This window comes from Denticeps clupeoides, chromosome 5 (assembly GCF_900700375.1).
Source record: "Denticeps clupeoides chromosome 5, fDenClu1.1, whole genome shotgun sequence".
In the NCBI taxonomy this organism is placed as follows: domain Eukaryota; kingdom Metazoa; phylum Chordata; class Actinopteri; order Clupeiformes; family Denticipitidae; genus Denticeps; species Denticeps clupeoides.
In genome coordinates, this window is record NC_041711.1 from 28,775,391 (window position 1) to 28,801,551 (window position 26,161).

General features: G+C 42.4%; 1 protein-coding gene across 8 annotated transcripts in view; it reads left to right on the forward strand.

Moving 5' to 3' along the window:
- thsd7ab (thrombospondin, type I, domain containing 7Ab) overlaps positions 1-26,161 on the forward strand; it is a 68,623-nt gene that overhangs the window by 6,942 nt on the left and 35,520 nt on the right. For 7 of the 8 annotated variants that reach the window (XM_028979391.1, XM_028979389.1, XM_028979392.1 and 4 more), the window contains exons 2-7: positions 16,698-17,502; positions 19,686-19,934; positions 22,023-22,204; positions 23,816-23,884; positions 25,169-25,324; positions 25,425-25,628. In XM_028979391.1, coding sequence (XP_028835224.1) covers positions 16,698-17,502; positions 19,686-19,934; positions 22,023-22,204; positions 23,816-23,884; positions 25,169-25,324; positions 25,425-25,628 — 1,665 coding nt within the window. Of the gene's footprint in view, positions 1-1,506; positions 1,560-16,697; positions 17,503-19,685; positions 19,935-22,022; positions 22,205-23,815; positions 23,885-25,168; positions 25,325-25,424; positions 25,629-26,161 lie in introns of those variants that run through there. The other variant, XM_028979394.1, reaches the window with a different exon arrangement.

Consider the following 26,161-nt stretch of genomic DNA (forward strand, 5'->3'; position numbering starts at 1 on the left):
ACTAGAATGCACAGGCCTGTCTGTCTATCCATCCATCATCCACCATATTGGCTATGTTTTCCTTTTAAATCCAGTCCAAGTCGTCTCTTCACACTTTCTCTCCATGCACAGTATCATCCACAATTGGTTAGCACTTCTTAAAAAGGCCTGCTTTTCACACCTTTAAAGTGCATGTGATAGTCAGCTGCCACAGCTCCTATTTTCATTCAAAGGAAGGGGAAAAATGATCCAGCTCTCACTTCATTCTAATTGCAATTAGCCATTTGTGTCATGACAGCAGAATGTCAGCAGAAATTCTTTTCCTCCTCTGTCCTCTGTGGAAAAACCTCTCAATGTTTCAGCCTCTTCTTTCACAGCTTTCATATCTTATCTTCACTTTAGTATAAAGCAAGCCTAACAAGCCATCCTTATAGGCATATTATTAGCCTGAAAGAAATTGCCTGTGCAACAGACATCAGCAACTTCCATGCATTGTCAGTGCAGAAGGTGCATCAAGAGGATCTAGATATGCCAACTTCATTTTGCCAACTTACGAAGGGGGAGGGGCCTTCGAAAATATTGCAGCGAAGTTACATAAGCGGCAGCGCGCCGCTGCGCCGTTCTCATCTGTGGAAACCATCGCCTGGGTGTAGGTGTGACGCGGTCTACTTTACCGCACTCCTGGCTGATGTTGGCTACCTGTGCAGGGGTACCTGTGCTGGTCCCGTCAGGACACCCTAATCAGATGAGGGCTCATAATTTCCTGCCTCTCACCACCGCTCCTGCAACTCAGTTGATTGAGCTGTTTTTCTGGGTGCAAGCGCTTGCTTTAATGAAAATTGTATGTGATTTTTTTTTTTACCCCGTTTGCCACCAAGGGATTGGATTACATCGCCGTCACAGCTGTCAGTCATGGCACAAATTCTTTTTGTGGTGGTGACAGCTGCATCCATGGCAACGGTATATGACTGTATTTTAATGTAATGTTATGCATTGCATTGCAGTGCTCTCACTCCCTCTCTGTACTCTTAAGGCTGCTTATGTTTGCAGAAAATCATCTTTATTGTCCCCCTTTTACCAGAAAAAAACCCAACATCAGTGGGATGGAAGTCCGCACGCTGCCAGTTCGAGTCTGCTGGTGCATCTGCGTGTTTAAGAGGTGTGTGTAAGAAAATGTCAGCTGCTGTGGAGAATGTAGGTCACTCTGAGATGCTGCAGTTGTTGCACCCTATTGGTGAGCCTTTTAAAAATGGGACCTGGATATTTGGACCCACCCCCTCTGCCGCAACTGCCTACTCATCAACTGTGGCTTGCCTTACGAAAAAACATGCTGTTTACAAAAACACCCACTGGTAATACATCTAAATCAGTCTCTAAAGGCTCAGCATGCGACTAAAGCCCCCATTCTGGATGGCTGCTGCTCAGGTCCTGATGAAATCGTTCACTGGCTGATGGCAATTTACAGAGGATTAATATCATTAAAACCCCTTTTTTTTTGGCAGTGTCGCTCTGCATGACTGCCCGTCTGATGTATTTTTTGCGTAATGATGTTATGGAGGCCGAGGGACATAAGCCATGTGGTATGTACACAATCACAGTTAGCAAAGGGAAGAACTCTAAAGGGAGGGAGCCTCTGACATTCTCAATGCGTTTTCTGTTAAGTGTGTAAAAAGACATCATAGAACAGAAAATAAACAAAAGAACCAAAAAGAACAGAACCTGTAAACATTAGCAGTGGTTTGCTCAGTGGTACCTTGACGGAATGGGATTTGAACCGGCAACCTTCTGATTAAAGGTCCTCTTTCTTACCCGCTAGGCCACCACTGCCCCATAGATTAGTGGAAATGACTTTGAACAGAAAAAAATTTCATGACTCTTCTAAATAACCCTAAATGTTCGGCGTATATGCATGGTTTATTAGAGCTTCTCAGTGGTAGGTATAATTACATCTGAAATTATAGGTACAATTATATCTGAGATGAAAGGTAAAAATAACTTATTAAAAACAATATTTGGTTAAGATTTATTAAGGGGCTCTGGGTAGCTGTTAAGGAAACGGCCCCATAGTCAGAAGGTTGACGGTTTGAATCCAGATCCACTGAGGTGCCACTGAGCAAAGCACCGTCCCCACACACTGCTCCCCGGGTGCCTGTCATGGCTGCCCACTGCTCACTCAGGGTGATGCTTAAAAGCAGAGGACATATTTCATTGTGTCATTGTGTGCCGTGCTGCAGTGTATGACAATCACTTCACTTTCACAATAAAATGACCGCATTTTATGAACACCCTGGCACATTATTAAACAAGGGGCAGCTATGATGCGTGTCATACATTTGAGATTTTTCAAATTTTAATTATATGTCTGTTCCTTCATTTGTATTGTAGTATGCAGTATGTAGATGAACTGTTCAGCAGGTGCTAGAGCTCAACCCATGACATCAGACGCAGTTTGGGGGACAAACCAGTCTTCCCTTTGTGATCGTATACACACAAATAGTTGTTTGTCACCGACTAATCATTACTTCTCAATGGTTACAACACAGTGGGCTATTCCACGTTTTTACGTTTTGCCGGGAGTAATTTGAAGTGACAAACCCTTAAATTGTCCTGGCAGCACATGACTACACCCCGTTGTTGGCTTCACTGTGTACTTTTTTAACATGAGGGGGTTCAAGTTAGAAAAGAGTGCAATGACTGAAAAACAGAGCCGAGGGCCATTGAAAGTGCTGTTGGACATGACTTGGATAAAACTGATGTCATGGTTGACAAAAAAGGTAACACTGTCAGTTGTGTGTCGATGGTTTGGTTATGGTCGTTATGGTAGAAATTGAATATTTTAAAGGCATTTTTTATTTTGTTTGTGAACTCCTTATAAACACCTCAATCTTTAACAGGGTTTTGTCTTTATAAAAATGTCCTTCAAAATACAAAATGCTGCTGTCTCATGTGACACCAGCCGTAATGGCTGAGCTTAAACAGCCCACTGTATTTTTGCAGCAACTTGCAACTGCGTGTAGTTTAGATTCATTGCTGGTGAATTATGGCCAGAAAAGGTCAATGGAAAGCCGCCTTTTGGTCAAATGTCCTCAGTAAAAGAGGAGGCCTGACAGATTTTAGCAGTGTGAGCGTCAGCTGCTGACTCTGGTGGGTCTTGGTGGGTGTGGTGGTGGCCTGCTGGTGCTAGTGGGTTCCAGAGCGCACTGACACCAGCTTGTTTACCTGGCATGCCTCCACTCACTCGCTCTGTCTGATTGTCACTCTAATCCAAATGGAATGAGTTCAGTGCCGTCCCCTTCACCAGTCCTGTTGTGATGTGATTAAATCTAAAATGTTGGAAAGGTCCAGATGTTGCAGGTGGCTGCAGAGTGGAAAAAGGTGTTTGTGGCTCGGTTTGCCAAGATAAGTCCCTGCTATTCCACTGCTGTAGATCACTGACTGCCAGCACCTCCCCCGCCTCTCCTCATGCCAGATTATGCCAGACTGAAAGAAATGGAAACGGGGGACTTTGAATTTACAAAAATGTTACCCAATTAAATGTTTCTTTTGTAGACATGATTTATTCAAGTACATTTCAGTTTATTATTGAGGTGGTAGTAGCCTAGTGGGTAACACACTCGCCTATGAACCAGAAGACCCGGGTTCGAATCCCACTTACTACCATTGTGTCCCTGAGCAAGACACTTAACCCTAAAATTGCTGTCCCTGTAATACTGATTGTAAGTCGCTCTGGATAAGGGCGTCTGATAAATGCTGTAAATGTAAAAATGTAAATGTAAATATATTGGATTCTTTTACATTGACTGGAAGTGACTGAATCTTATTAAAACAAGTTAAAATCCATCAAGTTGACATTAAAATTGCATTGCAATTACACAATAAATTGGTATTAAGAAACTGAATATTGTGTTGACTCAACATGATTAATTAAACAATCTTACATGAATTTAATATTTAGCTTAAAAAAAGTAACAATTAACTGAGAAAAAGAAACGCTTATGTCAGTTGGCTGTATTCTGATCATGTACACATTCAAATCCAGTACACTCAAATTTCAGTGCACAGAGGTACAGGACACATGAAATGTTCCTTTGGGGAATAAACAAACATTGCTAGGCGTCCTACAGTTAGCAGCCCTACAAATACATAACTCAAGTTAAGCAAGCTCGCTGGTCAACTAAGCTACAATCAGCTTATGCTGATGGAGGAATTTATCTAGTTGGATCTGTCCACACCATGTCCACATATGTCTGAAGACACTCACTCTTGACCTCGTCCCTAAAGACTTTTGAATTCTTGTGTGACCTTGATATAATCAGCCATACGTCAGCAGGGCAGTGGTGGCCTAGCAGTTAAGGAAGCGGCCCCATAATCAGAAGGTTGCTGGTTCGAATCCTGAGCCGCCAAGGTGTGACTGAACAAAGCGCGCACACACACACACACACACACACACACACTGCTCCCCGGGCGCCTTTCACGGCTGCCCACTGCTCACCAAGCATGATGGTTAAAAGCAGAGGACACGTTTCATTGTGTCACCGTGTGCTGTGTTTCACAATAACACTATTTCATTCATTGAGTCTTTTGCACACTATTTTACACACATACTAAACAGTATCCAGCAACCTGCTGGATGAATTCTCTTTTCTTTTCCACCCATTCTGATCTATAAATAATACCGGCAACCAAGCAACTTGTGTGAGACAAACAAGAGAATGATCTGTACTAGGATCTGGATTGAGCTTCTCTCACTCTCATTTTTGCCGTTGTTTTCCCGGCTTGGAGGAATGCTGAAATCAAAGGTCGGGAAAAGAGCGAGGTGTACGCATTCATCTTTCCCTGGGCAAATGGAAGATGGCAGTCTTTATTGTGTCCCCTCCCGCTGTGATCAGAGAGCACAGGCAATGTCATCTCTGAGGAGAAGCTGTGCTGGAGACTCCAGGCAGTAGGGAAAATATTTTTTCTAGAAACTGTCTTTTCATTTCCAGAGACACTCTACATGCAAAGACACTCTACAATTTTCCAGCCCCCCTCGCGAAATGCCATGCTGTCTAATACCATTGGCCCAGACATAAATGTCTGAAACTTTTATTGGCAATAACTACCTTTTAGGTGTACAGTTATGAAGTATTAGATTTCTAAAAAATATCAGTGTCACGATGGTTGGACATGGCGAGGATACGCACGACATCACGAGACAGGGGTTTAATACATTGTAGACAGGACAAGGGGAACATCAGCTAACAATGACCCGACAGTGAACAGACACAAACAGGGCAGCTTTATACAATTTACATTTACGGCATTTATCAGACGCTCTTACAATCAGTAGTTACAGGGACAGTCCCCCAGGAGCAACTTAGAGTTAAGTGTCTTGCTCAGGGACACAATGGTATTAAGTGGGGTTTGAACCTGTGATTCTGTAGTCTTCTGGTTCATAGGCAAGTGTGTTACCCACTAGGCTACTACCATCATACACAGGTGATAAAAATCAGTAAACATAACACAGTACAAACTTGAAACTCCGAACTCGGGACCTGGAGTGGCCCCTGATCAGCTATGATTTATGGTCATGATTTATTTGTAATTAACCCATGACGTGTCACTGTAGAAACTAAATTTTTAATTAGGACCGCATATACCATGAAACTGGCATATCTGGACAGGCTGCAGACCTGTCTTTTGACTGCAGCAGTTTTTACTGTATGAAATGCTGCCATATAATGATGCCTACAGGTCATTCCACACTTAGGTTTATGACCCATGTACTTACAGTCTCTCTCATTATTATTTCAGGAGTGGGCCAGTGGATTTCCTGGGACGGATGCTTAATATCATTTTACAGTTGAGAAAAATGTCCTGCAGTTTAGAAATGGGGTGTTTATGGTTCCATATAATCTTAATGGTGATGTCAGAAACTGACAAAGTAAATGAGTCTGGCCAAGTGCTAAAAATAAGTACTAGTGAGGTCACAATAATCTGCTTATTTTTATGGGTTTTACTGCTATTCCATTGTTAATGTCTCATCTGCTTGGCAGAAGGTAATAGCACATGTGGGCGTTTACATTATTCTCTCCTCATTAGGTATAACAGTGCAATTAGCATTTTGCTTTGTAGGGGTGTCTGTAATGCATGGCTGTTATTAATTAAATAGCCTTGCATTAAAGAAACAATCATGCATTCCCAGCAAATATGTGTAAGGCATTTTATGATCGCCTTCATAAATAAAAGGAGCATGCAAAACGTTTTAATTGCAAACTGATATTGCACAGCACCCTCTTTGTCTCTCGGAGCAATATCAGCTGCAGGTCTATGCCAAGCAACCGTTCCAGCTAATGTTATTTTTGAACTTACCCAGAAGCTTCAATAGATCACAATACAGCTGTACAGTGACAACTGATACATTTGGAATCACTTTTACTATATATATATTTGATGTCTCAGGGACATAGCCATTGAAAGTTCTCATTTTCAACATTTTCATTTTCGTTCCCTTGGTGTGGCCAGGTGATATGAGGTTATAGGACCTTCAGACAGAGCACTTTGTCTGGCTTATCACTTACTCCTGCCAGATAGACTATTTTTATCTTCTACTCCTCCGTCCCGAGTCGTGTTCTGTACTTCAGATTAATTTGGAGGGCCTCCCTAGAGACGGTGCTCTTGTTTGTTCTGTCATTGACTTTTTAATTCAGAACAAATGATACCACAAAGTCCTCTGACATTAAACAAATGAAAGTGTATAAGGCAAAGCAGAAATGTAACTGAAATGTAATTAGCTGACCTTTTCTCTCAAAAAACATGAGCTGTGACTGTCACTTGTCATATCTTAAAGGAGGTTCAGTCGGAATTATTTACACAGATCAGATGGTCAAATGTTGAAGTCTACAACAAGTGTTTATATTGAGTAAATGTTTTCGTGAGAATAGTTTTAAAGACATTCTTCCAGAGTGAATAAGCTCATTCTATAAAGACGACTGTATGAAGTGCATCTTGGCTATTTTTCTAAGGTTATTCTTCCAGTATCTGCAAAAAACAAAACAAACAAACAAAAAAAAAAACAGATTCTATGAGAACTCATTATTTCCCTGCACTGCACACTGACATGTTATATATTGTGCTCATGCATATGCCAGCAGTGTGAGTTCTGGTGAATTATTATGCAATTTAGTTGCGGCTCATACAGAGACCTTAAACAATTGGGTCCATGCATGTCTCATCAGTTCGCTTATAAGTAAAAAAAAACCTGATTTGTTGACAGTTTGGTAAAATATTGTTCACTCTAATGGAAAACTCTACACTGTAAGCAATGTATGTAGAAGTGGTGAGCCAAGCTGCAATTTAGTTGGGAAGGGGATGCTTCCTACAATAACCAAAGCCCTAAATGCATTGTGCGATGTACCATGATGCTTCCAAGAAAATGAATCTATTCTGTTGGGACCCCTGTCATTGTGACATTTGTATAGATTTAAGCATGGTTTTCAGGGCAGCTGCACAGGTGAAACCGTGTGGCAGGAATTCTGAATGAAGCGTGACTTGATCATGTTTTATGACTAATTGGCATATTATGTCAATCAAATCATGTCACCGTCTGGGACAATTAACCTACAGAATCTGTTTGTGATGAAACCAGGTACAGGCAGAGTGAACTGGGTTAAGGAAGACCTGCACATTAAGTGGAACATCATTAATATTATGGAAATTGTGCTTATATACTCTAGTGGCGACAAATTAAAAAATCTTATAGTGGAAAACAATAATGGATCTTTATGATAACAAAGTAATAGTAGTTAAATGGGACTGGTTTCATGTTGTGTATTTAAAAGCACCATGTTGTTCTGCATTATCAAATCGATACATGAGTCTATTTTGTTCTGAAATTCATAACCAAAGCATGCTGTCGTAAACATTGTTTAAAGGGTGAACTAAACGAGATAAGCTCCGGTTTACTCTCTACACGTTACATGATTGTTGCCCACTTATGCTGCACTTGCACCTCTCTAGAAATGAACATGCACCTAATGAAATGATTATAGACTTTAGATGCAAAGTTGTACTTCTGTGATGCATGTGACAGTCAAATGTTGCTAAAATCAGGCCTATAATTACATCATCTGTTTAAAGCCATCGATTCAAATGCATATAATTCTGATCACTGTGGGTAAAACCCTCGGCTATGATCCACCCTGACTGTCCCTGTAAATACTGATTTTAAGGTGCTCTGGATAACGGCGTCTGATAGATGCTCTGAACAGGAGCACACTCACAGACATCTTGACTAGTAATTGTGATTTGTTAATAATTACTAACTAGAAGTTAGTAATGATGTGCTCTATGTTAATTATGTGCTGTACGTATTTGACAAGACATTTTGAAATGTCACATAGCAGCCTACATCTATCCATTGCTGGGCTACCTGCATCTCCCCATTAGCGTTTATTTATTTAGTTATTTATTTGCTTGATTGTTTATTATTTTATTAATAATTGAGTATAATTGAGGAATATTGCAAGTTGGTGAGTTAAGTTTCACTTTTATGCAGTGTTGCCAACATCAGTATTGTTCAATGTTCTTACACGTGAACACTGGCTCAACTATCAGTTCAGCCGGCAGAGACATTTTTCGGCCTAAACAGCCGATATCTGTCGTGTGTGGAACGTGCAGAATCTGGGTTGGAGGGCAGCTGATGCACGCAGTCACCAACAAATGGGTCTGCTGGCTCCAACACACCATGTCGAACACCAGGAGGAGGTGGAGCAGGTCTGGGAACATGCAGAGCTGTGAGCACAGGCTCAGGGCAACTGGAACAAGGAACACGCTGTTCCAGCCACCTGAAGAGTCTAGTTGTGTCTGTCTAGTGTAGTCTAGTACAATAAGTACAACTAAGCATTAATTAAATTGATGCACTGACTAATTCTGTGATGGCGTACAGCTTTGTGTTGTCACTACAAATGAGTGTAGTAATAATTGTAGCTAGAATTTTTATAGATTAATGTGTGCAAATCACAATTTTAATTTGTTATGATCTGGATAAATTTAATTTTAAGAGCAGTTGCATCATGGGTTCTTCCTATTTACCTCTCTTTTTGTCACAAACAGAAAGACTGTCATCAGAAAGCATTAAAACTGTCATCTGTAGTGTTTTTCTCTGTATTATTTATCCTTTATTAAATTATAGGCTGAAACATTGTGGGACGGATCTGTCACAGGCGGCAGTGTAATAGCAGGCGCAGGGCGGTTGAGAGGGTTGGATTGCACATTTTATCTTAATAAAATGGCAAGGATGTTGGTGGTTCTTAGACCCTGGAGCTTTCTGTCACATGCGTTCTTTTCACCATCCCCCATCCTGTAATCCCTCCCTGTCAACACAGATTCTTTTTAATACACTGCAACCTGTAAACACAGTGATAGACACTTGGCTTGTTTTTCTTTGGCAATAAAAAAGGACACTGTGAGAATAATTCCAGACACAGCGAATATCACCAGCTCTAAATTAGCTGAAATCTGTTGTGTCATATGCATGAAAGTACAGCAGAATAAACAGTTTTGATGTGATGCATGTGCTTGATAGGGGATGCCCACTAAGCAATTAATAAACAAGTGTTATTTACACTGTTATACAGATTGTTATTGGCAGTGGGCTGCTGCTTTATTTCTCTCACTTTTCTTATTTCTCACTTTAATGTTATAGAAATAAGACTAATGGAATTTTTGTTAAATCACAGAAGGTGGGAAAAGTATTAAATGACTTTTTGATCTATGTTAAATATAAACATAAAAGTAGCTCTCTAGCTGGGTATTTCTCAGAACTCCTGAATTGCTGTGAAGATCAACTCTGCAAATCAAAACTAAAACAAATTAAAAATGATTCTAATAACAGTATGAAGTATTAATAGGTAAAGTTTAGTAATCGTTCCACTACTCTGCATCAGCAAAATGACAACAAATGGCTCAAGGGTCTTCATAAGGCCTTATACAACACGGAGATGAGGTCACATCACTCCCGTAAATTGGCAAGATGGCCACTGCCAGCTGCTCTGTCATTGATTGGCATCTGTCAACTCAACTCGGCTTTTTTCACCTCAACCAAAGTAAGAGCTATTCTGGTTGTCTCCTCACCTCTCAGCCCGTCCCTCTCACCCTGTCCATTCCCCAATTCAACCTAGAACGCAAACATCAACATCTGTGGGGTGTTGCGGCTCACGCTGGCTCTCGTTCACTTACTGAACCGAAGGAAACTTACGTGCCTTCTTGCGTCCAATCGCACCGGGGTTCCTCGTTTCTTCGAACACGTGATCATGTTCTGGTCCCACACTGGTACCATGACAATACCATAATATAAATATTGTGAAGTTGTATATTGACCACATCTATGCAGTGGTGGCCTAGCGGTTAAGGAGGCGCCCCCGTAATCAAAAGGTTCGAATCCCGATCCGTCAAGGTGCCACTGAGGTGCCACTGAGCAAAGCACCGTGTGCTGTGCTGCTGTGTATCACATGTGTCAATCACTTCACTTTATACTTTATTTATCAGTCATTCCAATGGTGCTTTCATTATCAATTGAGGCCTTAGTCAATTATCTGTAGTTATGGCTACAATTTTATTCTTAATTTAATTAGTTTTCTTAACTCCTTAGGGATTTTTGTTGAGGGTTGACTCTATTTGTCATTTTATTTTAATGTCATGGAGCTTATTTTGTGCCTTCTAGGTCTTCCCAGTTCTGCTTGTGGAGGTACAGTATAGTCACTCCTGATCCCCCTCTTTATTGTTTCTGACATGTGGTCTCATGTAATAGTGTTTTCCCCCAGAGTGGGTGATGCCTTATTTACCAGCCAAGGCCACTCATGGAAAATCTCCTGCCACAGCCCTTCACAGACTAATGCCTTTTATCTAAAGAGCAGATTGAGAAAGGCCTTCTTCTTTGCCCTGTGCTCCCCAACTGAAGGTTCCTCATCAGTTGGACGTCTGTGCAATACACTTCAGCGGCTCCATCTTCATATTAACCAGGATAGCCAAGGGAACAAAGGCCTTCTTTGATTTGTTGTCATGTTGTGGTTGATCTGTTTTTCACTTGTGAACTTCTGGAATTAAAGGGGCAAATGTATGTTCTCAGTGCTCTTGATAAAACATTATAGAAGATGGGATTTTTGCGGCATATTTGAAAGTTACATTGTAGATTAGGACCTAAATAAAACATCTACCGATTTTTCTCCCCCGAGTTCCAGTAATGCCCTATGTAACTGCACAGAGAATGAAAGATTGTACTGTAATCTCTCAGAGTTGTATGATTAAACATGGAGACAGTCACTTACTTAAGTTAAATATATGATATCTGCTTTTATTCTATTCATACATCTCTTTTAATTCATTACTGGGGGTTTTCATCTAGCTGAGCCCCGATGGTGTTCCACCCTGGTTATGCTGATACAGCTCCTCCATTGATGTTCGTTTGGCTCTGTGATCATCTGTCCTCCTTTCTCTTCCCTCTCTGTATCTTATTGTGCTGAATAATAGACATAGTGAAGATCTTCAGAGGACAGAATCTCAGCAGGATGCCATCCTACGTCCCAGCATCCTATTCAGTGATCCTTACATAAAACCCTTCGTTTCCTCCACCTCTGCCTGCCATCGCTGGGCTTACACGCATGCTTGTGTCCATCTGGTGTGTGCATAAATGTTTAATTGGATCAGATGCGGAGGCGAAGAAAGTGCACAACTCCATTCATAGATATTCCTCAGGGCTCTAGATTAACTTTTTGCCCTGGTGCACTTAACTTTCTGTATTTTTTTTAAATTGATATGCATATTGGCAATATTGACTTGTAAATGATTAAATAACAATCTGGTTAACATAAAGTTCTTAATTTGAAGCACAATCCTCCAAGAAATGTAACTTACTGAAAACAGATGGTGCTTAAAGTGCTTCACTAAGCTGAAATTAAAACTAGATAAATTGAATAAAAAGAAAATCTAAAGTGTTTTAAGGGCTTGAACTCATCTCAGCCTGATGATCTGTTTGATGCTCCCTGTTGCTGAAATGCAGCAGGGAGAGGGGATACATGGCCAGTCTATTTCTCACTGCATGTAATGTGTTTCATGGATGCATTATGCTTTTTCAGTGTTTAATTTCTAACATTTTACTTGGGCTCGTGTGGTCAGGTGATACAATTGCTACACCCACTCTGTCTATCTTACTGGTCCAGGCTGCTCACCTCTCTGTTTGACTGCAGCATGCCCTCTTTCAGAAGTTTAAGAATATCAGCGGGTTGTCCTACTGAGACATTAAATTTTTTGTTGTTGCACAAATTGACAAATTAGTTCGCATCTGCAACCAAATTGATCCATCTTTAGAACCCTGCTCCTGGTCAAATATTATTCCAATACAAGTAAATGTACTGGATGTACAGGTGTACAGATGTACAGATCAGTTCTCTGTACATTTAAAACTAGTTCTGGAACACTTTGATCGGTTAACTGCAGGCATTTTTTCTTTAATATCTGTAAATATTAGTATTGATCAGCAGTAGATTAATTCAGGACCTGGTCCCAGTACGCCAATGCTTGGCAGGAAAACCCATAAAAATCTATAGGAAAACGCACCCTTAAGATACAGAAAACATCATTTGATCTGCAATGAAATGTTGGCATGATATCCATGAATAATATCACATGAGAAATATAGCATAAGTAACATATGAAATGTTTAAAATCAAAATCTCTAGTCTGGATTTTGTTTTTGGCAATGGGTGCTTTGGTGAGAAATCTTCATCTTTTTCTGCATAAGACATCATACAGCTGAACCAATTGATTCTCACTTTGAACTTTCCTGGCTGTGAGAGTAGTTTACTGTGATTTTTTTCCTCTTTCACGTTGCATTTTAGCAAAGACATTTTGTCCTCTGACTCCAAAGCTATACTTCAGTGTAACAAGTATCTGGAAACTTCATCAAAATAAAAGAGTTGAAGATTGTTTTTTTGTCACTTTTTGATACTCATGCCACTTTGTCACCTCATTCTTGTTGCCAGTTTGGCTGATACCAGGATGGGCTCATTAACGGTGCCTAACGGTCCCCATCAGTGCTTGGCCTCTACCAGACTGGGTTTCTCTGTTACATACTGGTTTTCCTGTAAGTTGGGGTATCAAAGCCATCGCCTTTCCTCACATGTGGGTCTCCAGTGTGTACGTGTATGAGTTGTGTATGTCAGTGAACAAGCATAAATTATATAAGTCATTAGCTTACGAATAAATTAATACTCAAACTCATAACGTAGTGTAAAATACCTTTACCTCTTAGGTAAAGGTATTTTACTCTCCACTCTCCACTCTCCACTCCCACTCAGATTCCCGCTGTTCCTCGGTGCTGTTTGCTGAAGTGTCATATAGAGGCAATTTTTCTGTATGATGCTGGGTGCCAGGCTGGCGACATTTAAAGCGAGTGGCTTGGAGGATTGTTAAGAGATGCTTGTAACCCAGCTGGCTTATTGCTGCTGTCCTACAAATTGTTTCCTCGCCACTCAGAGAGGGTTTTTTTTTTTTACACAGCAGGGTTGTGTGTGCTGTGAAGAATTGCTTTTGACCTTTTTGAAAAGATGTTGTGCTGAATGTGTCTGTGGCGGGAATTTACGTGACAGCATAGGGACGTCAGAAGCGTGTCAGACACAGTTATTTGCCTGAGGACTGACAACTTCATCTGAACACCAGTCCGCCGTGGGATGCGCTGCGGTGTTTCAGATTCAGAATCTCACCAGCACATCGCTGAGGACGGCTCAGCTGCATCAAAATCGTTGCACAGCTATGGTCTACTTTAATTACAGCTCCCGCCACAGCTCAGCTCACATCCTAATGTGCTTTAAGTGAAGTCTCAGATGTGTGTTAAAAGTCCGGCTTGATGATAATGGATCATTAAAGACAGCCTTTGAAGGGGTGGTGGGGCAAAACTGCTCAATTTATGTCAAATATAATGTGAAAAGGAGAGTGTACGTCAAAATACTTTCCATTCTAAAAATACATGGCTGAAGGCTCCGAGGCCAGTGAAAGGGTGAGGCATCCAAAAATGTTAAGGCGCTCTGACTTCTTCCCCTCTGGTTTTGCATTTTTTTTTATTTGTGGGGCTCTAAGGCTCTAAGTGAAATGAGTAAACGTCTTATGAGCGTGCGTGTATTCATTTGAAAGTAAAATGAAGTTGCTGAAAGGGGGACTCTGCTTTGCAAGGTGTTTTGAAGGTGACAGCACGAAGGGGGGAACAATGAAACAAATGTTCTCCTTTTTTTCCTCGTCCCCCTGCCTCTTGCTCTTTGAAGGAATACATTATTTAGGTCATATTTCAAATTTTATTCCAGTATGCCTATTTTGTGTCATTGGCCTTAAGGTGGCCTAAACAGACATGATTCTGTTCTTTATATGCAAATTATTATAAATACTATGTCTGTTCCAGAAATGCTGGCGCAAAGAGCCCCTACCAAAACAATTAAGACCTGTATTCTTAATATGTTTGATGGATGATTAAGAATTCTGAATAAATTGGCTGATGTCCATTATGAGACACCATTAGTTCTCCTCTGCTCAATGTGTCCTGTGTTCTTCCCGAAGCCTCCAGTCTGATGTTTTCTCTGGACTCCGTCTGCTCCGCCTCGTGTGGCTGTCAGAGTAAGGCAGCGCGTTGCTCCTTCAGCCAGGATCAGCTTTAACCTTGGCAGCTGCTGGCCACCAGACCTCGTGTGGGAGATAGAAGGCTTGTGCTGGACCTTGATCGATTCGCAGGCTAATGCACTTGTGGGCTGACCCCTCGCCAGTGATCCCTGTTTTGGGGCGGTAAGAAGCCAGGCGCTGAGCGACACAGTTCCTGTTCATTAAATGAGCCCAGAGGGACGGTGAGATCAGACAATGTGTCACATGATTCTGTGGGAGGTAGGAGGTATTTGCCAGCAGAGACTGAACTGCTGCTAACCAAAGGAGTTCAGCCAAAGCGATGAGGCGATGTTAGTGTTAGTTTGGGCTTTATTTTCCAGTGCCAACGATGCTTTGTATTTTCAGTATTTAGAGTGCCCAAAGGCAGCATGATTTTTGTAAAGAAACATGATATATGGAGCTTCAAAAAACTGATGAAAAATATTTTTATGTTCCATCTTTATTCACTTTGCAATTATGTCAGATCCAATCTTTTATAATGACTTATGACATCAGTTTATTCACAAATATGAAACAAACCAGGACCCAGTGTATGTGGTGGGATATACTGCCCCTTTCAGGGATTGTCTACATGCAATGTTGGTTAATGGATGTGACACTTTTTCAGAAGAGTGAAAGTGAAGTGATAGTCATTGATAAAGTGATAAAGTGGAGTTTGGCTTTTGGTCTTTACACAGCTAAATGGATGTCTGAGTTCTCAGCTTCACAAAAATGCTTAAAGTTAACCATCATGTCTCTGATTGCTGTGTTGCACAGTCAGAATGGTGTCAGCCTTGTATGACTTGTGATTTAGTTCGAATTTGACCTCCCTCGAGACTAATGAGGCGCTCTGACCTGCAGTCCAAACACAAACCTCACCCCCATATCTGCCCCGCTGACTCACAGCCTCGGGATAATCTCAAATGAAATTGATTAGGAACGCAGGGGGGGTTTCCGGCGAAAGGAAGTGAGGTTTAATTTTCCCACATCTTTCTCTGTTGCCCTTCATTACTGCTGGCTCTGTGAATATCAGCACCAGAGCAGAAACAGAAAAAAAATATTTAACACAATATTTGTGACATGCTGTACAGAGCGTACAACTATTCAGCTGCACTGTGGGGTTTTATTGAAGCTGTCGACATTTATCACTGCAGAAACGCTGACTGTGTGATATTCATCAAGTTCCTCCATGACAAGTGATCTAAGACAGTAATATATTGTGGAACCCAAGCTCTCAAATGCTCTGTCTGGGAGCGGGATGCAGTCGGACCACTGTGACATTATTGATCTGCATTGATCTGTCCTGTGCTTGTAGGAAACTCTGCTTGCCAGTTCATTATTTGACATTTGTATTGGTTTTGTTTGCTACCATTATTCTGTATTGTTTTATGGAGTCTTCACAATGGGACTGTATAGACATAGTGGAACCTGCTCATATAGAGTATTCATTCCATTCATAACAAGTTTCTTTTTACAATCAGAACCCTGTTTCAAGTAATTTTGACATCTGAGGCTCAGTGGAGTCACATACAGAGAAAGAAGAAATTGTGGAAGCCACAAGAGGAGATATAGGCTTGTACTGCACCCTCAGGTTGGTGTCAAGTTATGATCTTGGACACCAGAGAAAAAAAGGGGAAAAAAATAAATGTACAGATTAGGATGAACTCAGTCTTACTGGAAATGTTAACAAATAGGAATTTATTAGTAGGAATTGTTCAGGATTTGAAGAAGAAAAGTGATACATTTAAGAATCAGTGGTTCTATATGGAACATGCAGTGATCATCACTATTCTTAAATGCAGCAAGAAATAAAATAAATACATTAAAAAAACCTCTCAATCATCTGTAAATTAATTGGTTTACTTTCTAAATTTTACTCATATTTCCAGATATCACTGGACCTCCCTAAATCCAAAAATTATAGTTTTATCATAACCTTTCCCACCAACTTCCCCTTCATCCCTTCTCCAAGTACAGCTGTACTTCATCCCACAAGTTTCCATTTTTCATGCGAAGCATTGCACTCACTCTGCCTCTTCATGTCTACTACTCTGCAGGCCCATGGGGGAGATGCATGGGCAGTGAATGTGGCCCAGGAGGGAGTCAGAGTCGGGCGGTGTGGTGTGCCCACGTGGAGGGCTGGACCACGCTTCACACCAACTGCCAGCAGTTCGGGAGGCCTGCCAACCAGCAGAACTGCTTCCGTGTGTGTGATTGGCACAAGGATCTGTACGATTGGCAGCTAGGGCAGTGGAACCAGTGTGTGCCTGTATCTCTCAGGACTGGCGCTGCCCGGCCAGCCATGTGCTCGCAAGGAGAGGAGGGCATCCAGACGCGAGAGGTGCGCTGTGTGCTCAAAGCCAGCGGCGCGCCCTCTGACGATGCCATCTGTGAGTACTTTGAGCCCAAGCCACGTTTGGAACAGGCCTGTCTCATCCCCTGCCCACAGGACTGCATTGTGTCCCAGTTCACCCCATGGACCTCATGCTCGAAGACATGTGGTACCGGCCTACAGAACCGTGTCCGCAGCGTGCTGCTGCCTCCCCTCTTCGGCGGGTCTGCCTGCCCGAACCTGACCGAGTTCCAGACGTGCAAACCAGGTCCGTGTGAGGGCCGGGACAGCGTTTTCAGTCTGAGGATGGGGGGCTGGAGCAACTGCACCCTCCCCGTGGCCCGGCCCACTCGACAAGCCCGTCGCAGGAAAGGAGGCATCAAGGACCCTGAGACCCGCAAGCTCATTAAGAGCAAGCGCAACCGCAACCGACTGAACCGGCAAGAAAGCAACCTGTGGGACATCCAGGTAGGCTACCAGGCTCGGCAGGTGACGTGTGTGCACAGAAACGGCAGCACCGCTGCGCTCAGGTGAGTCGAACTCACTTTGCCTTTCGCATTACCTAACATAATAAACCCCATAAAAGCCCATACATAAAACGCCAATGACTACACTGCAGCCTCCACAATCCATTCTTCAGAGACTCCTGTTCCCCTGTCACAGGCTGACAGGTGAGAGATGACTGTTATTTGGTTCGTCGGTGACTCTGCTGTGCTGTCAAAGCCATAAAGAGCTCCGTTTTCTGATGTCTGCTTTTAACAGTGCAGATGACATCTCAGCACAGATTTTGTGTCTTTATTTGAATCTGACTGGGTCAGAAATAAAGGCTCATGAAATACAGATTTTACAGCATCGGCTCCTGTAAAAGGTTTGAGGTAATCAAAGTTAATTATTAGCTGAGAGAATTGGCAGATACAGTTACTGCTCTGTTTGGTCGCTGATGCTATATGCACTATGATTTGATGATATGCGCAATACAGTATTGCGGTTTTGTAAAATTTGTTTATTTATTTTTGCCTACACACTGTTATTAGCCACTGCTTATAATGTCAGAACACACCATTGCATATTCATTGCATTGCAAATCGTGTATGTTTTTGATATTACACAACATAACACATTGAAATGACACAACTAGAATATACTGGAATGGGTTGGTGACCTTGAGTTGCGACCTTTGCACACACAAACCTTCAGACATCTACTACACTTTTTGAGTTATAACTTTATTTGCACATACGGTTTGTTCGTTAATCTTTGTGTTAGATTAAGAATCGGGTTTGTGTTTCAGCATTTCAGAAAATACACAATAATAAGGTCAGTATTTATATATATATATAAATGTCTTGGAATTATGGATGATGATGCAATAATTGGCACCTAGCAGGTTTCCAGACGTGTCTGCTCCTTCCGTTGCCAGATTCTCGGCAGTGGATGGGATGTAGTATTTCACTGGAATTCTGAAAACAACCCATGCCCCAGGAGCATAAATATTAATCTTTGACTTGTTTACGTCTGACTGAAATATTCATAGTTGTTTTGCACACTTTTGAAAAGTGGAACAAACTTTCCTCTGAAGCCTTTTTGCCAATAAGTGCCGCCTGATGCGTGTCTGTCTGTTTCACCAGAACCCATTTTTGCATGACTCATCTGAAACTATGACCATTAATCATGGTGGAGTAATTTCTTTTTCACAGTACCCTCCTCTTCTTGGGTGTGATGGTCTCAGTTTTATCCATCTGAAGTGCATTTCTGTGGGGGGAGGGAAAAAAATGCTTTGCTTTCATTCAAAGACTGTCAAAACTGTGCCATCCGCAAAACTGGCTACACAGTGCAATCACTCCTTCAAAGATCCTTCTTCCAGGTTCAATGAGAAGTCATTAGAGCTAGGGTCATGTGACCCAGGAGAATTCCAGCGTTGTGCTTTTTCATTCTATACAACAAGTCACTCAAGCCTCTACATTTGAGTGGTATTATTGTTCCCTCTTGAGTGATGGGGTTTGCCCTCATTCTGTCACAGAACAGAAAATAGAGTAACTTGGAAAAAATGAAAGAAATTCGCAGTGGCATTGACGAATCTGTAAGAGGCAGAACACAACTAATAAACATCAGGCGCGGTTGGAGAATTAAGTAAACAGAAACATTAAGGTTTCAGTGAACCAACAAGTCAAGCAAATCCTCTTTAAATCACACCCCCGCATTTGACAGTCCTTCACAATCATCGTGCAGCAATGGGAATTACAGGACTTGAATGTAAAGCATGCTTGCCTACACAATAATGTTGCAATGTGGTGGCATTATTGTACCAGATTAGAAAGTGATTTGGAGACATTTTAATCCACGGAGGCAATGTTGAGATAAAAAGCTGCAGATACTTTGAAGTTGGGTACTTAAGAGTTGGATTTGCCTGAGGTAAGTGCGGCGGTACAGACTAAATGAGACGTTTCTAAATGAAGCCAAGTAGAGAAGGAGGCAGGGTGTAATTAGCTCTAATAGCTTGTCAGCTGTATTGCCTCAGGGGAAATGGGAAACTAGACAAAGAAACACCAAATAATGTGAATTTTTGGGGCTTTTTCTCAGCTGAATTACTGGCCAGTGGTTCGGAAAAGCCATCACAGAGGTTATTGGGAAATGTAAAGTTTTCAGATATAACAAGACTGATTGGAATTTGATTATTATGAGGCGGTCCAGTTTATTTGTATTCGTTCTACAGCTTGTGTCCACACTGGAGCCTCCCTACGATGTTCCAGTCTTGTCTGATGCCTAAAGACTGTGTCACGAGTGAATGGGCGGGGTGGAGCGCCTGCTCAAAATCCTGTCTCGATCCAAATTTGCCGGAGGGAACGAGGACTCGCTCCAGACAGGTGCAACAGTTCCCCACAGCTGGAGGTGCCGAGTGCCCAGCCTTAGAGGAAACGGAGCCCTGCGAGCCACAGGGAGATGGGTCCCCTCCCTGCGCCACGTAAGTGCCAATCAGCTTAAACGACAGAACCATCATGCAAATGCGCGTGCTTCTGTTTTTTTTTTTACCCATCTCATATAATTAGGAGCTATTACGCATAATTGTCTCATTATTTAAGAAGTACGGCTTCTTACCTGAGCCGAATCGAGCCAGATACAGAAGCTTAAACCCCCCACCCTGGATGCTGCTTCCACACAAATAAATCGGCACCAAACAGCTGCTCTATAGATAGAACTCCTGTACAACGGTTCATCAGAGTGTGATGACACCCAGAGTGCAATCTGCCTATGGGCTTCACACCACCCGTAAGAGCTAGTTAACCCTCCCAGGGAGGGTTGGTCTCCTCTGAGGCTGGAATGGAAAGCATATGGGCCCAGATTGTCGAAGGGCGTCCCAGCGCTTGGGCTCGGAGCCAAGCTTCCACTGCTGACAAATGGAACAACTCCGAGTGGAACGCTCCGTCTGCACTCTAATCTCGTCCCCCGCAGATGGCCCTTATTGACGTGTCATCATACACCTGTCCCACCACCGCGGACGTGATGTAAACAGCGGGACGCCTCTGTCTCTCACGTCTCACTTTCTCCCTTTGATCCGTATGCCTCCTCCTTGTAATGAAGCGGCCTGTGATTTGCCTTTCGATTCTCCTCACTGCATTCCAGCCGCACGTCAGGAAGATTTAAGATGTGCCCGTATGCAAGACACAGCGCGTCCTGAGCGGTCAATGTCATGCGCCTGTCGATACATCACACGTGTCACAACATTACAGATCGTGTTCTGGGTGGAAGAAGAATTTACACACCAGCTAAAAGGGTAGTTATTTTCTGTAGATAAATACCAAGGGTTTTTTTTCTCTTGCTCTATCAATTAATTTATCTAATTGCTATGGCTAAATGGGAACCTGGCAAATCTGTTTGATGAGACACTGGATAATATGCTCTGTTCCATATGAGCGGTATCTTTCGAACTGAGATCATTGGAGTGGGTAGTGAGATTTATTCAGAAAAGTTGATCTGTTAACCTCCTTTTTCAGGATGCAAAACGAATGTGCGGGATTGTCTTTGGTGTTTATTTATAGCTGTGAACAGATGTTGGTGAAGCACAGCACCTGCGCTGCTTTCTGGATTTTTCCTGTTAGGCTACATGAAATCTAGGGCTTTAGGCTTTTCATCAAAATTGCGAAAAAAGAGTCATTAGCGGGAGAGTTCAGGAGTTTAACAAGAATATTTGAGAACGCATCGCAGGCAACAGTTTTCGTTCATTAAATGCAGTGGCCATATTATATATCCGCTGATGAATTGAACCTCTAGTCTTGTCTGGTCTCCTGGCAGCAGTAGTTTCCTGTTCATGTTGAAAGGCCAGCTGGAGGATAGAGTCTCTTCAGTCTCTGTCCAGTGGGACATTCCTGCACCATCTGATCGGGAACATTCTTGATATGCGCTTGAGCCACCCTAGTTGGGTCAGCGGCCTTACTCTGAGCATCTACCAGACGTCTTAGCTCCTCAGCTTATCAAGTAGAGTCATTTAAGTAATCCGGCAGACTATGTTAATTTTAGCTGCTTGATTCTGTGACCTTGTTCTATTGGTCATGACCCAAGTTCATGACCATACTATAGGTGAGGACATGGATTGTGGGATTGTGTAGAATACTACTGTGGCCTGATGGTGAGGCTTGTTTTCCTAGGGCAAGTATGTGCAGTCTGATGCATGCAGGTCACATTTAAGCACACTGGTTCTTCCTGTAAATGATCATAGGTAACCCAACCACAGGGTTACCCAGGTCGAAAAGTTCTGAATGGAAGGGACAGTTGGGAAAGGATCCAATAGTCTTTGCATGAGATTCTTAAGAAGTGCAGATGTAAGATCTCCAATGTAAGATCTTACTAGGTTTTGGAGGGCCATATATTGCACACAATATATTACTGCAAAATAGTGTACTGTAACATACATCTCACATTGCCTGTAAAAGCTATAGAACAATAATTTCCATAAACACTTAACTTAGTTTCATAACTGTTGCTTCATTGGTGGAGGAAAAGTTGAGCAAGCATACACACACACACTCACACACACACATTTTGCTGGTTGCAGTTACAGCTGGAGGACCACCGAGTGGACTGACTGCCGAGTGGACGTGTTGCTAAGCCAGCAGGACCGTCGGCGGAGCAACCAGACTGGGCTTTGTGGGGGAGGCCTGCAGACCCGGGAGGTGTTCTGTGTGCAGGCCAACGCCGAGCTGCTCGCCTACCTCAGCAACATGAAAGACAGCGCAGGTACGTCTGTTGTCCTCATGTCCGTACAGCATGCTGACTAATGAGCCCTCTACCCTTCAGTCTGCCACCGTCTGCCCGCTGTGCCCCCCTGCACTTTCCATGCTCAGGCATGGCAGCAGCGGCGCGTCGCTTTCATGTTTTATTAAACAGCGCCTCCTTATCAACGGCAGCAGCACGGCCAAACTCAGCCCAGCTCACTCTTAATCAGTACTTCCATCATTTGCCAGTTCAAATACCTGCTGCGACTCCACACGTTCTGAGAGGAATGAGAAAATGCGCCGCTGTCATGGGAACCTGTCAGAGTTGCGTTTATAGGCTTTGTGTGGAGAGGACGCGCCGACTGATAACAGAGCTGTGGGAGGCCATGCAGGAGCGTGTGCAGCTGCTCTGCAATGCAGGAGATGTGCAGCTAAGCTGTTAGAATGGAAATGAATTACACGTATAGAGACATCAGACTCAAGCAAGAATTAGGAGATTAATGCCAGTGTGGACTAAAATAGAGTCCACAGTGCACACACAACCTGTTCCATACAATGTAGACCAGACATTTTGAGGACCACATATTAATGAATCTGTAAAGACTGTAACTAATGTCGCAAACGTCACATCAGTTACTTTTCAAGAAAGGCTGCCCACCTGTCACTGGGGGTGATGGGTTAAAAACAGATTAATAAAGTAAAAAAAAAAAATCTATTTTTTAAAATAAATAAACATGCACACAAAAAAAAAAGTGAAGAGATTGTCACATGTGATACACAGCAGCACAGCACACGAAGCACACAGTGAAATTTGTCCTCTGCATTTAACCCATCACCCTGAGTGAGCAGTGGGCAGCCATGACAGGTGCCCGGGGAGCAGTGTGTGGGGACGGTGCTTTGCTCAGTGGCACCTTGGCAGGAGTCGAACCGGCAACCTTCTGATTACAGGGCTGCTTCCTTAACCGCTAGGCCACCACTGCACACACATACTTGCTCAAGGTTACAGGATGAATTAACCACCCAGCCAGCAATGTTTGCTTACTTTCACACAGAAGGCGTGCTGTGAACATTTGGACAGTTGGTCCCCAAAGTGCTAAGTCTTATTGTGCCAGTGTTAGTGTCATTAAAATAAATTAAAATATAGCCCTGAGCCTTATAATGGGGGAATACAGTACATGCATCTGCTGATATAGTATGCTTTCCACTTGGCCAACATTTGCTCTATCACTTCTGGGAAAAATCTTTAAAAAAAGAAAATTAAACCAGCAGCTCAGGGAGTTCCAGCACTTTTTCTTACACACTAGCTGGAGTTTAAAATGGATGGGCAATTTGAAAACAGCTATGCAGCAAAGCAGCTAAAGAAAGGACTCGTTTAAAGAGGAGCACGTGTGGGGAAGGGGGGGAAGGGCTGGTTGTCTATGCTTATCTGCGCAATGCAGGATTCCTCTCATTGCATTGGGGGGTGATCTTCAATGCCGCTGCAGGGGAGGGCTGGAGAAATAGCCACTAACCGTCGCTCCGATTCACAAACATGGCTGTTGCTGTGTTGCCCGAGAGGCCGTCTGCCGAGGCACCTGCTGAAGATGTGCGCACTGCTGTTTGAGTTTCAGTGATGCCATCTCTGTTTTAACAGAGCTCCAGTCTCAAAGCAGGCAGACCCCCAGCGTCCCACCTCTCCTCTCCATCAGCTATGAAATTACGGGTATGTGGACGGTTTTATGTTTCGGTGCAATTATTTTATCCTTGCAATTATATATCTTTGCAAATACAAATTTAGATAAGGCTTGTTAACATGTACAATATATAGTAAAGTTTGTATTTGTGCTTGCTGTCCATGGAGAGCTCATTATATGGGTGTTTGCTTTCTGAACTTGAGTCATTTTTCCCATTTGAGAGAGGAATGGCAGGCTTTTTAGTCTGCAGTGGCACTTGAATGACAAAGCCCGTCTTCTCCTGAGAGGCTCCCTGGGGCTCTGTGTACAATTGCCAAGACACCTCGCACATCACTTTGAAGATTTTACACGAGTCTGGGTTATTCAGGAGTTTCTGGGATGAATATGATTATCACACTGTAATTAATATTGCGGTGTGCATTTTTGATAACACAATAGCATGAAAAATCACATTGTTTAGACCTTTGAACCTAAAAGCTGGATAAGTGGTTAACAAATTAGTTAGAAGTAGTTGGCGGTTGGAAAGCTGCAACCCACTACCCAACACTTTCTTATTCAGGTGCATTAATTATTGCAAATGTGTATGTGTGTGTATGTGTGTGTGTGTTTGCTCAAGATGTGCCACAATGCATATATCCATATATCCAATTCACGTGTTAATATGCTTATTTGTGTATATTATGTGTATAACTTTTTTGTCCCTTTTGCCTACCATAATTTGCACCTTTAAGATGTGCAGTATGGGGCTATGAGAACATGATTGTGTGTGTGAGAGTGTGTGTGTGTGTGTATATTTGTGATTCACAAACACAGAAACTCAATTTTAATTAGACAGAGCCACAAAGTAGGGGGTCTGTACCATCTGGCAGATGAACACAGTAAACCCAAAAACTGGCATGCTAATGTGACGTCTGATCAGGCAGTTGTGTAAAGGACGATTTTATCTGAGAACCTAGATCCATTCATCACGCTGTGCCATCATTTTCTTTGCTCCCCCTTGTAAACACACGTCATTTTTAGGGGAGAATACACATGAGACTCCTAATCTGAATCCTCCTGAGAGCCTTCATCAAATTCAGCATCTCTAAAGAGGCAGAGTAGCATTTAATTCAATATACAACCACTTCTAATGTCATCTGATGCATGAATTGAACAATCTGGCTTTAACACTTAGGATAAGACCAAGTTCAGAAACCCAGCTCCTTAGATTATACGTTTCTTTGATGTTTGTCTTCCATGTCTTTTTTTATTATCTTCAGTATCTCTGATAATCCTTCACGTTTGTGCTCATTTTAAACCGCATCCTTTTCCAGCCTCCCGACCTGTACCTGCTCAGCTTTGCATAGCCCTGGTACCAGAAACATCCCAGCTCTGTCACATCCCCTGTCCAATTGAATGTGAAGTGTCCCCTTGGGCTGCATGGGGACCATGCACCTTTGAAAACTGTAATGATCAAACAGGAAAGAAAGGTGGGAGATGGCCCTGTTTATCTAATTACCAACTGTTCACTGATACATACCTTTATAATACTCTGCTGTGTATTTAACGGACAATTTGCATATGTTCTAGGTTTTAAACTTAGGAAACGTGAAATTACAAACTACCCCACTGGCGGAGTGGGTAGCTGCCCTCATCTGGTTGAGGCTATCCCTTGTGACGACCCCAGCTGCTATAACTGGAAGCTGCTGAAATTCGAGGATTGTGTCCCGGACAATCAGATGAAGTGTGGAGCAGGAACACAGGTCCCACTGGTCCTATGTATAAACAGTGACGGTAAGAAACTGCCACCCGTGGCTTATTGCAGGACCAGCGTCAATGAGTACTGCACTGTAATGAAGACTGCACTATACTAAACTTTATTATAGGATGTAAACCAGATATGTGTTTCCATTAATCAGCATTTTGGCCAAACAAGGCCTGACTTGCTCACTGAGGACTGTGTTTATGGTATTTGTATAGACCTTTTCCATATATACTCTATTATTCAAAAGCAATTTTGCATTATTTATAATCAATCGTATTTAATATGTATTTAATACAACATGAGCGAAGAATAATCATTACAGAAGGAAATTATAGTAAAAAGCTTGACCTGAATGGTCTGCTTTTGCATTAATACAGCCCAGAAGTGTAAAGATGGTCTGTACTATATTTCAGCATGATTTCAGAGTGTTCCAACGAGTAAATAATGTAGGAACTGGGGCACATGCACTTGACCTGGTAGTGCATGTAGTAAAGTATAAAGCAAAACCCACACGGCACTGTATACGAGGCTGGTGCCCCATTTGACTCCACACCATAAAATC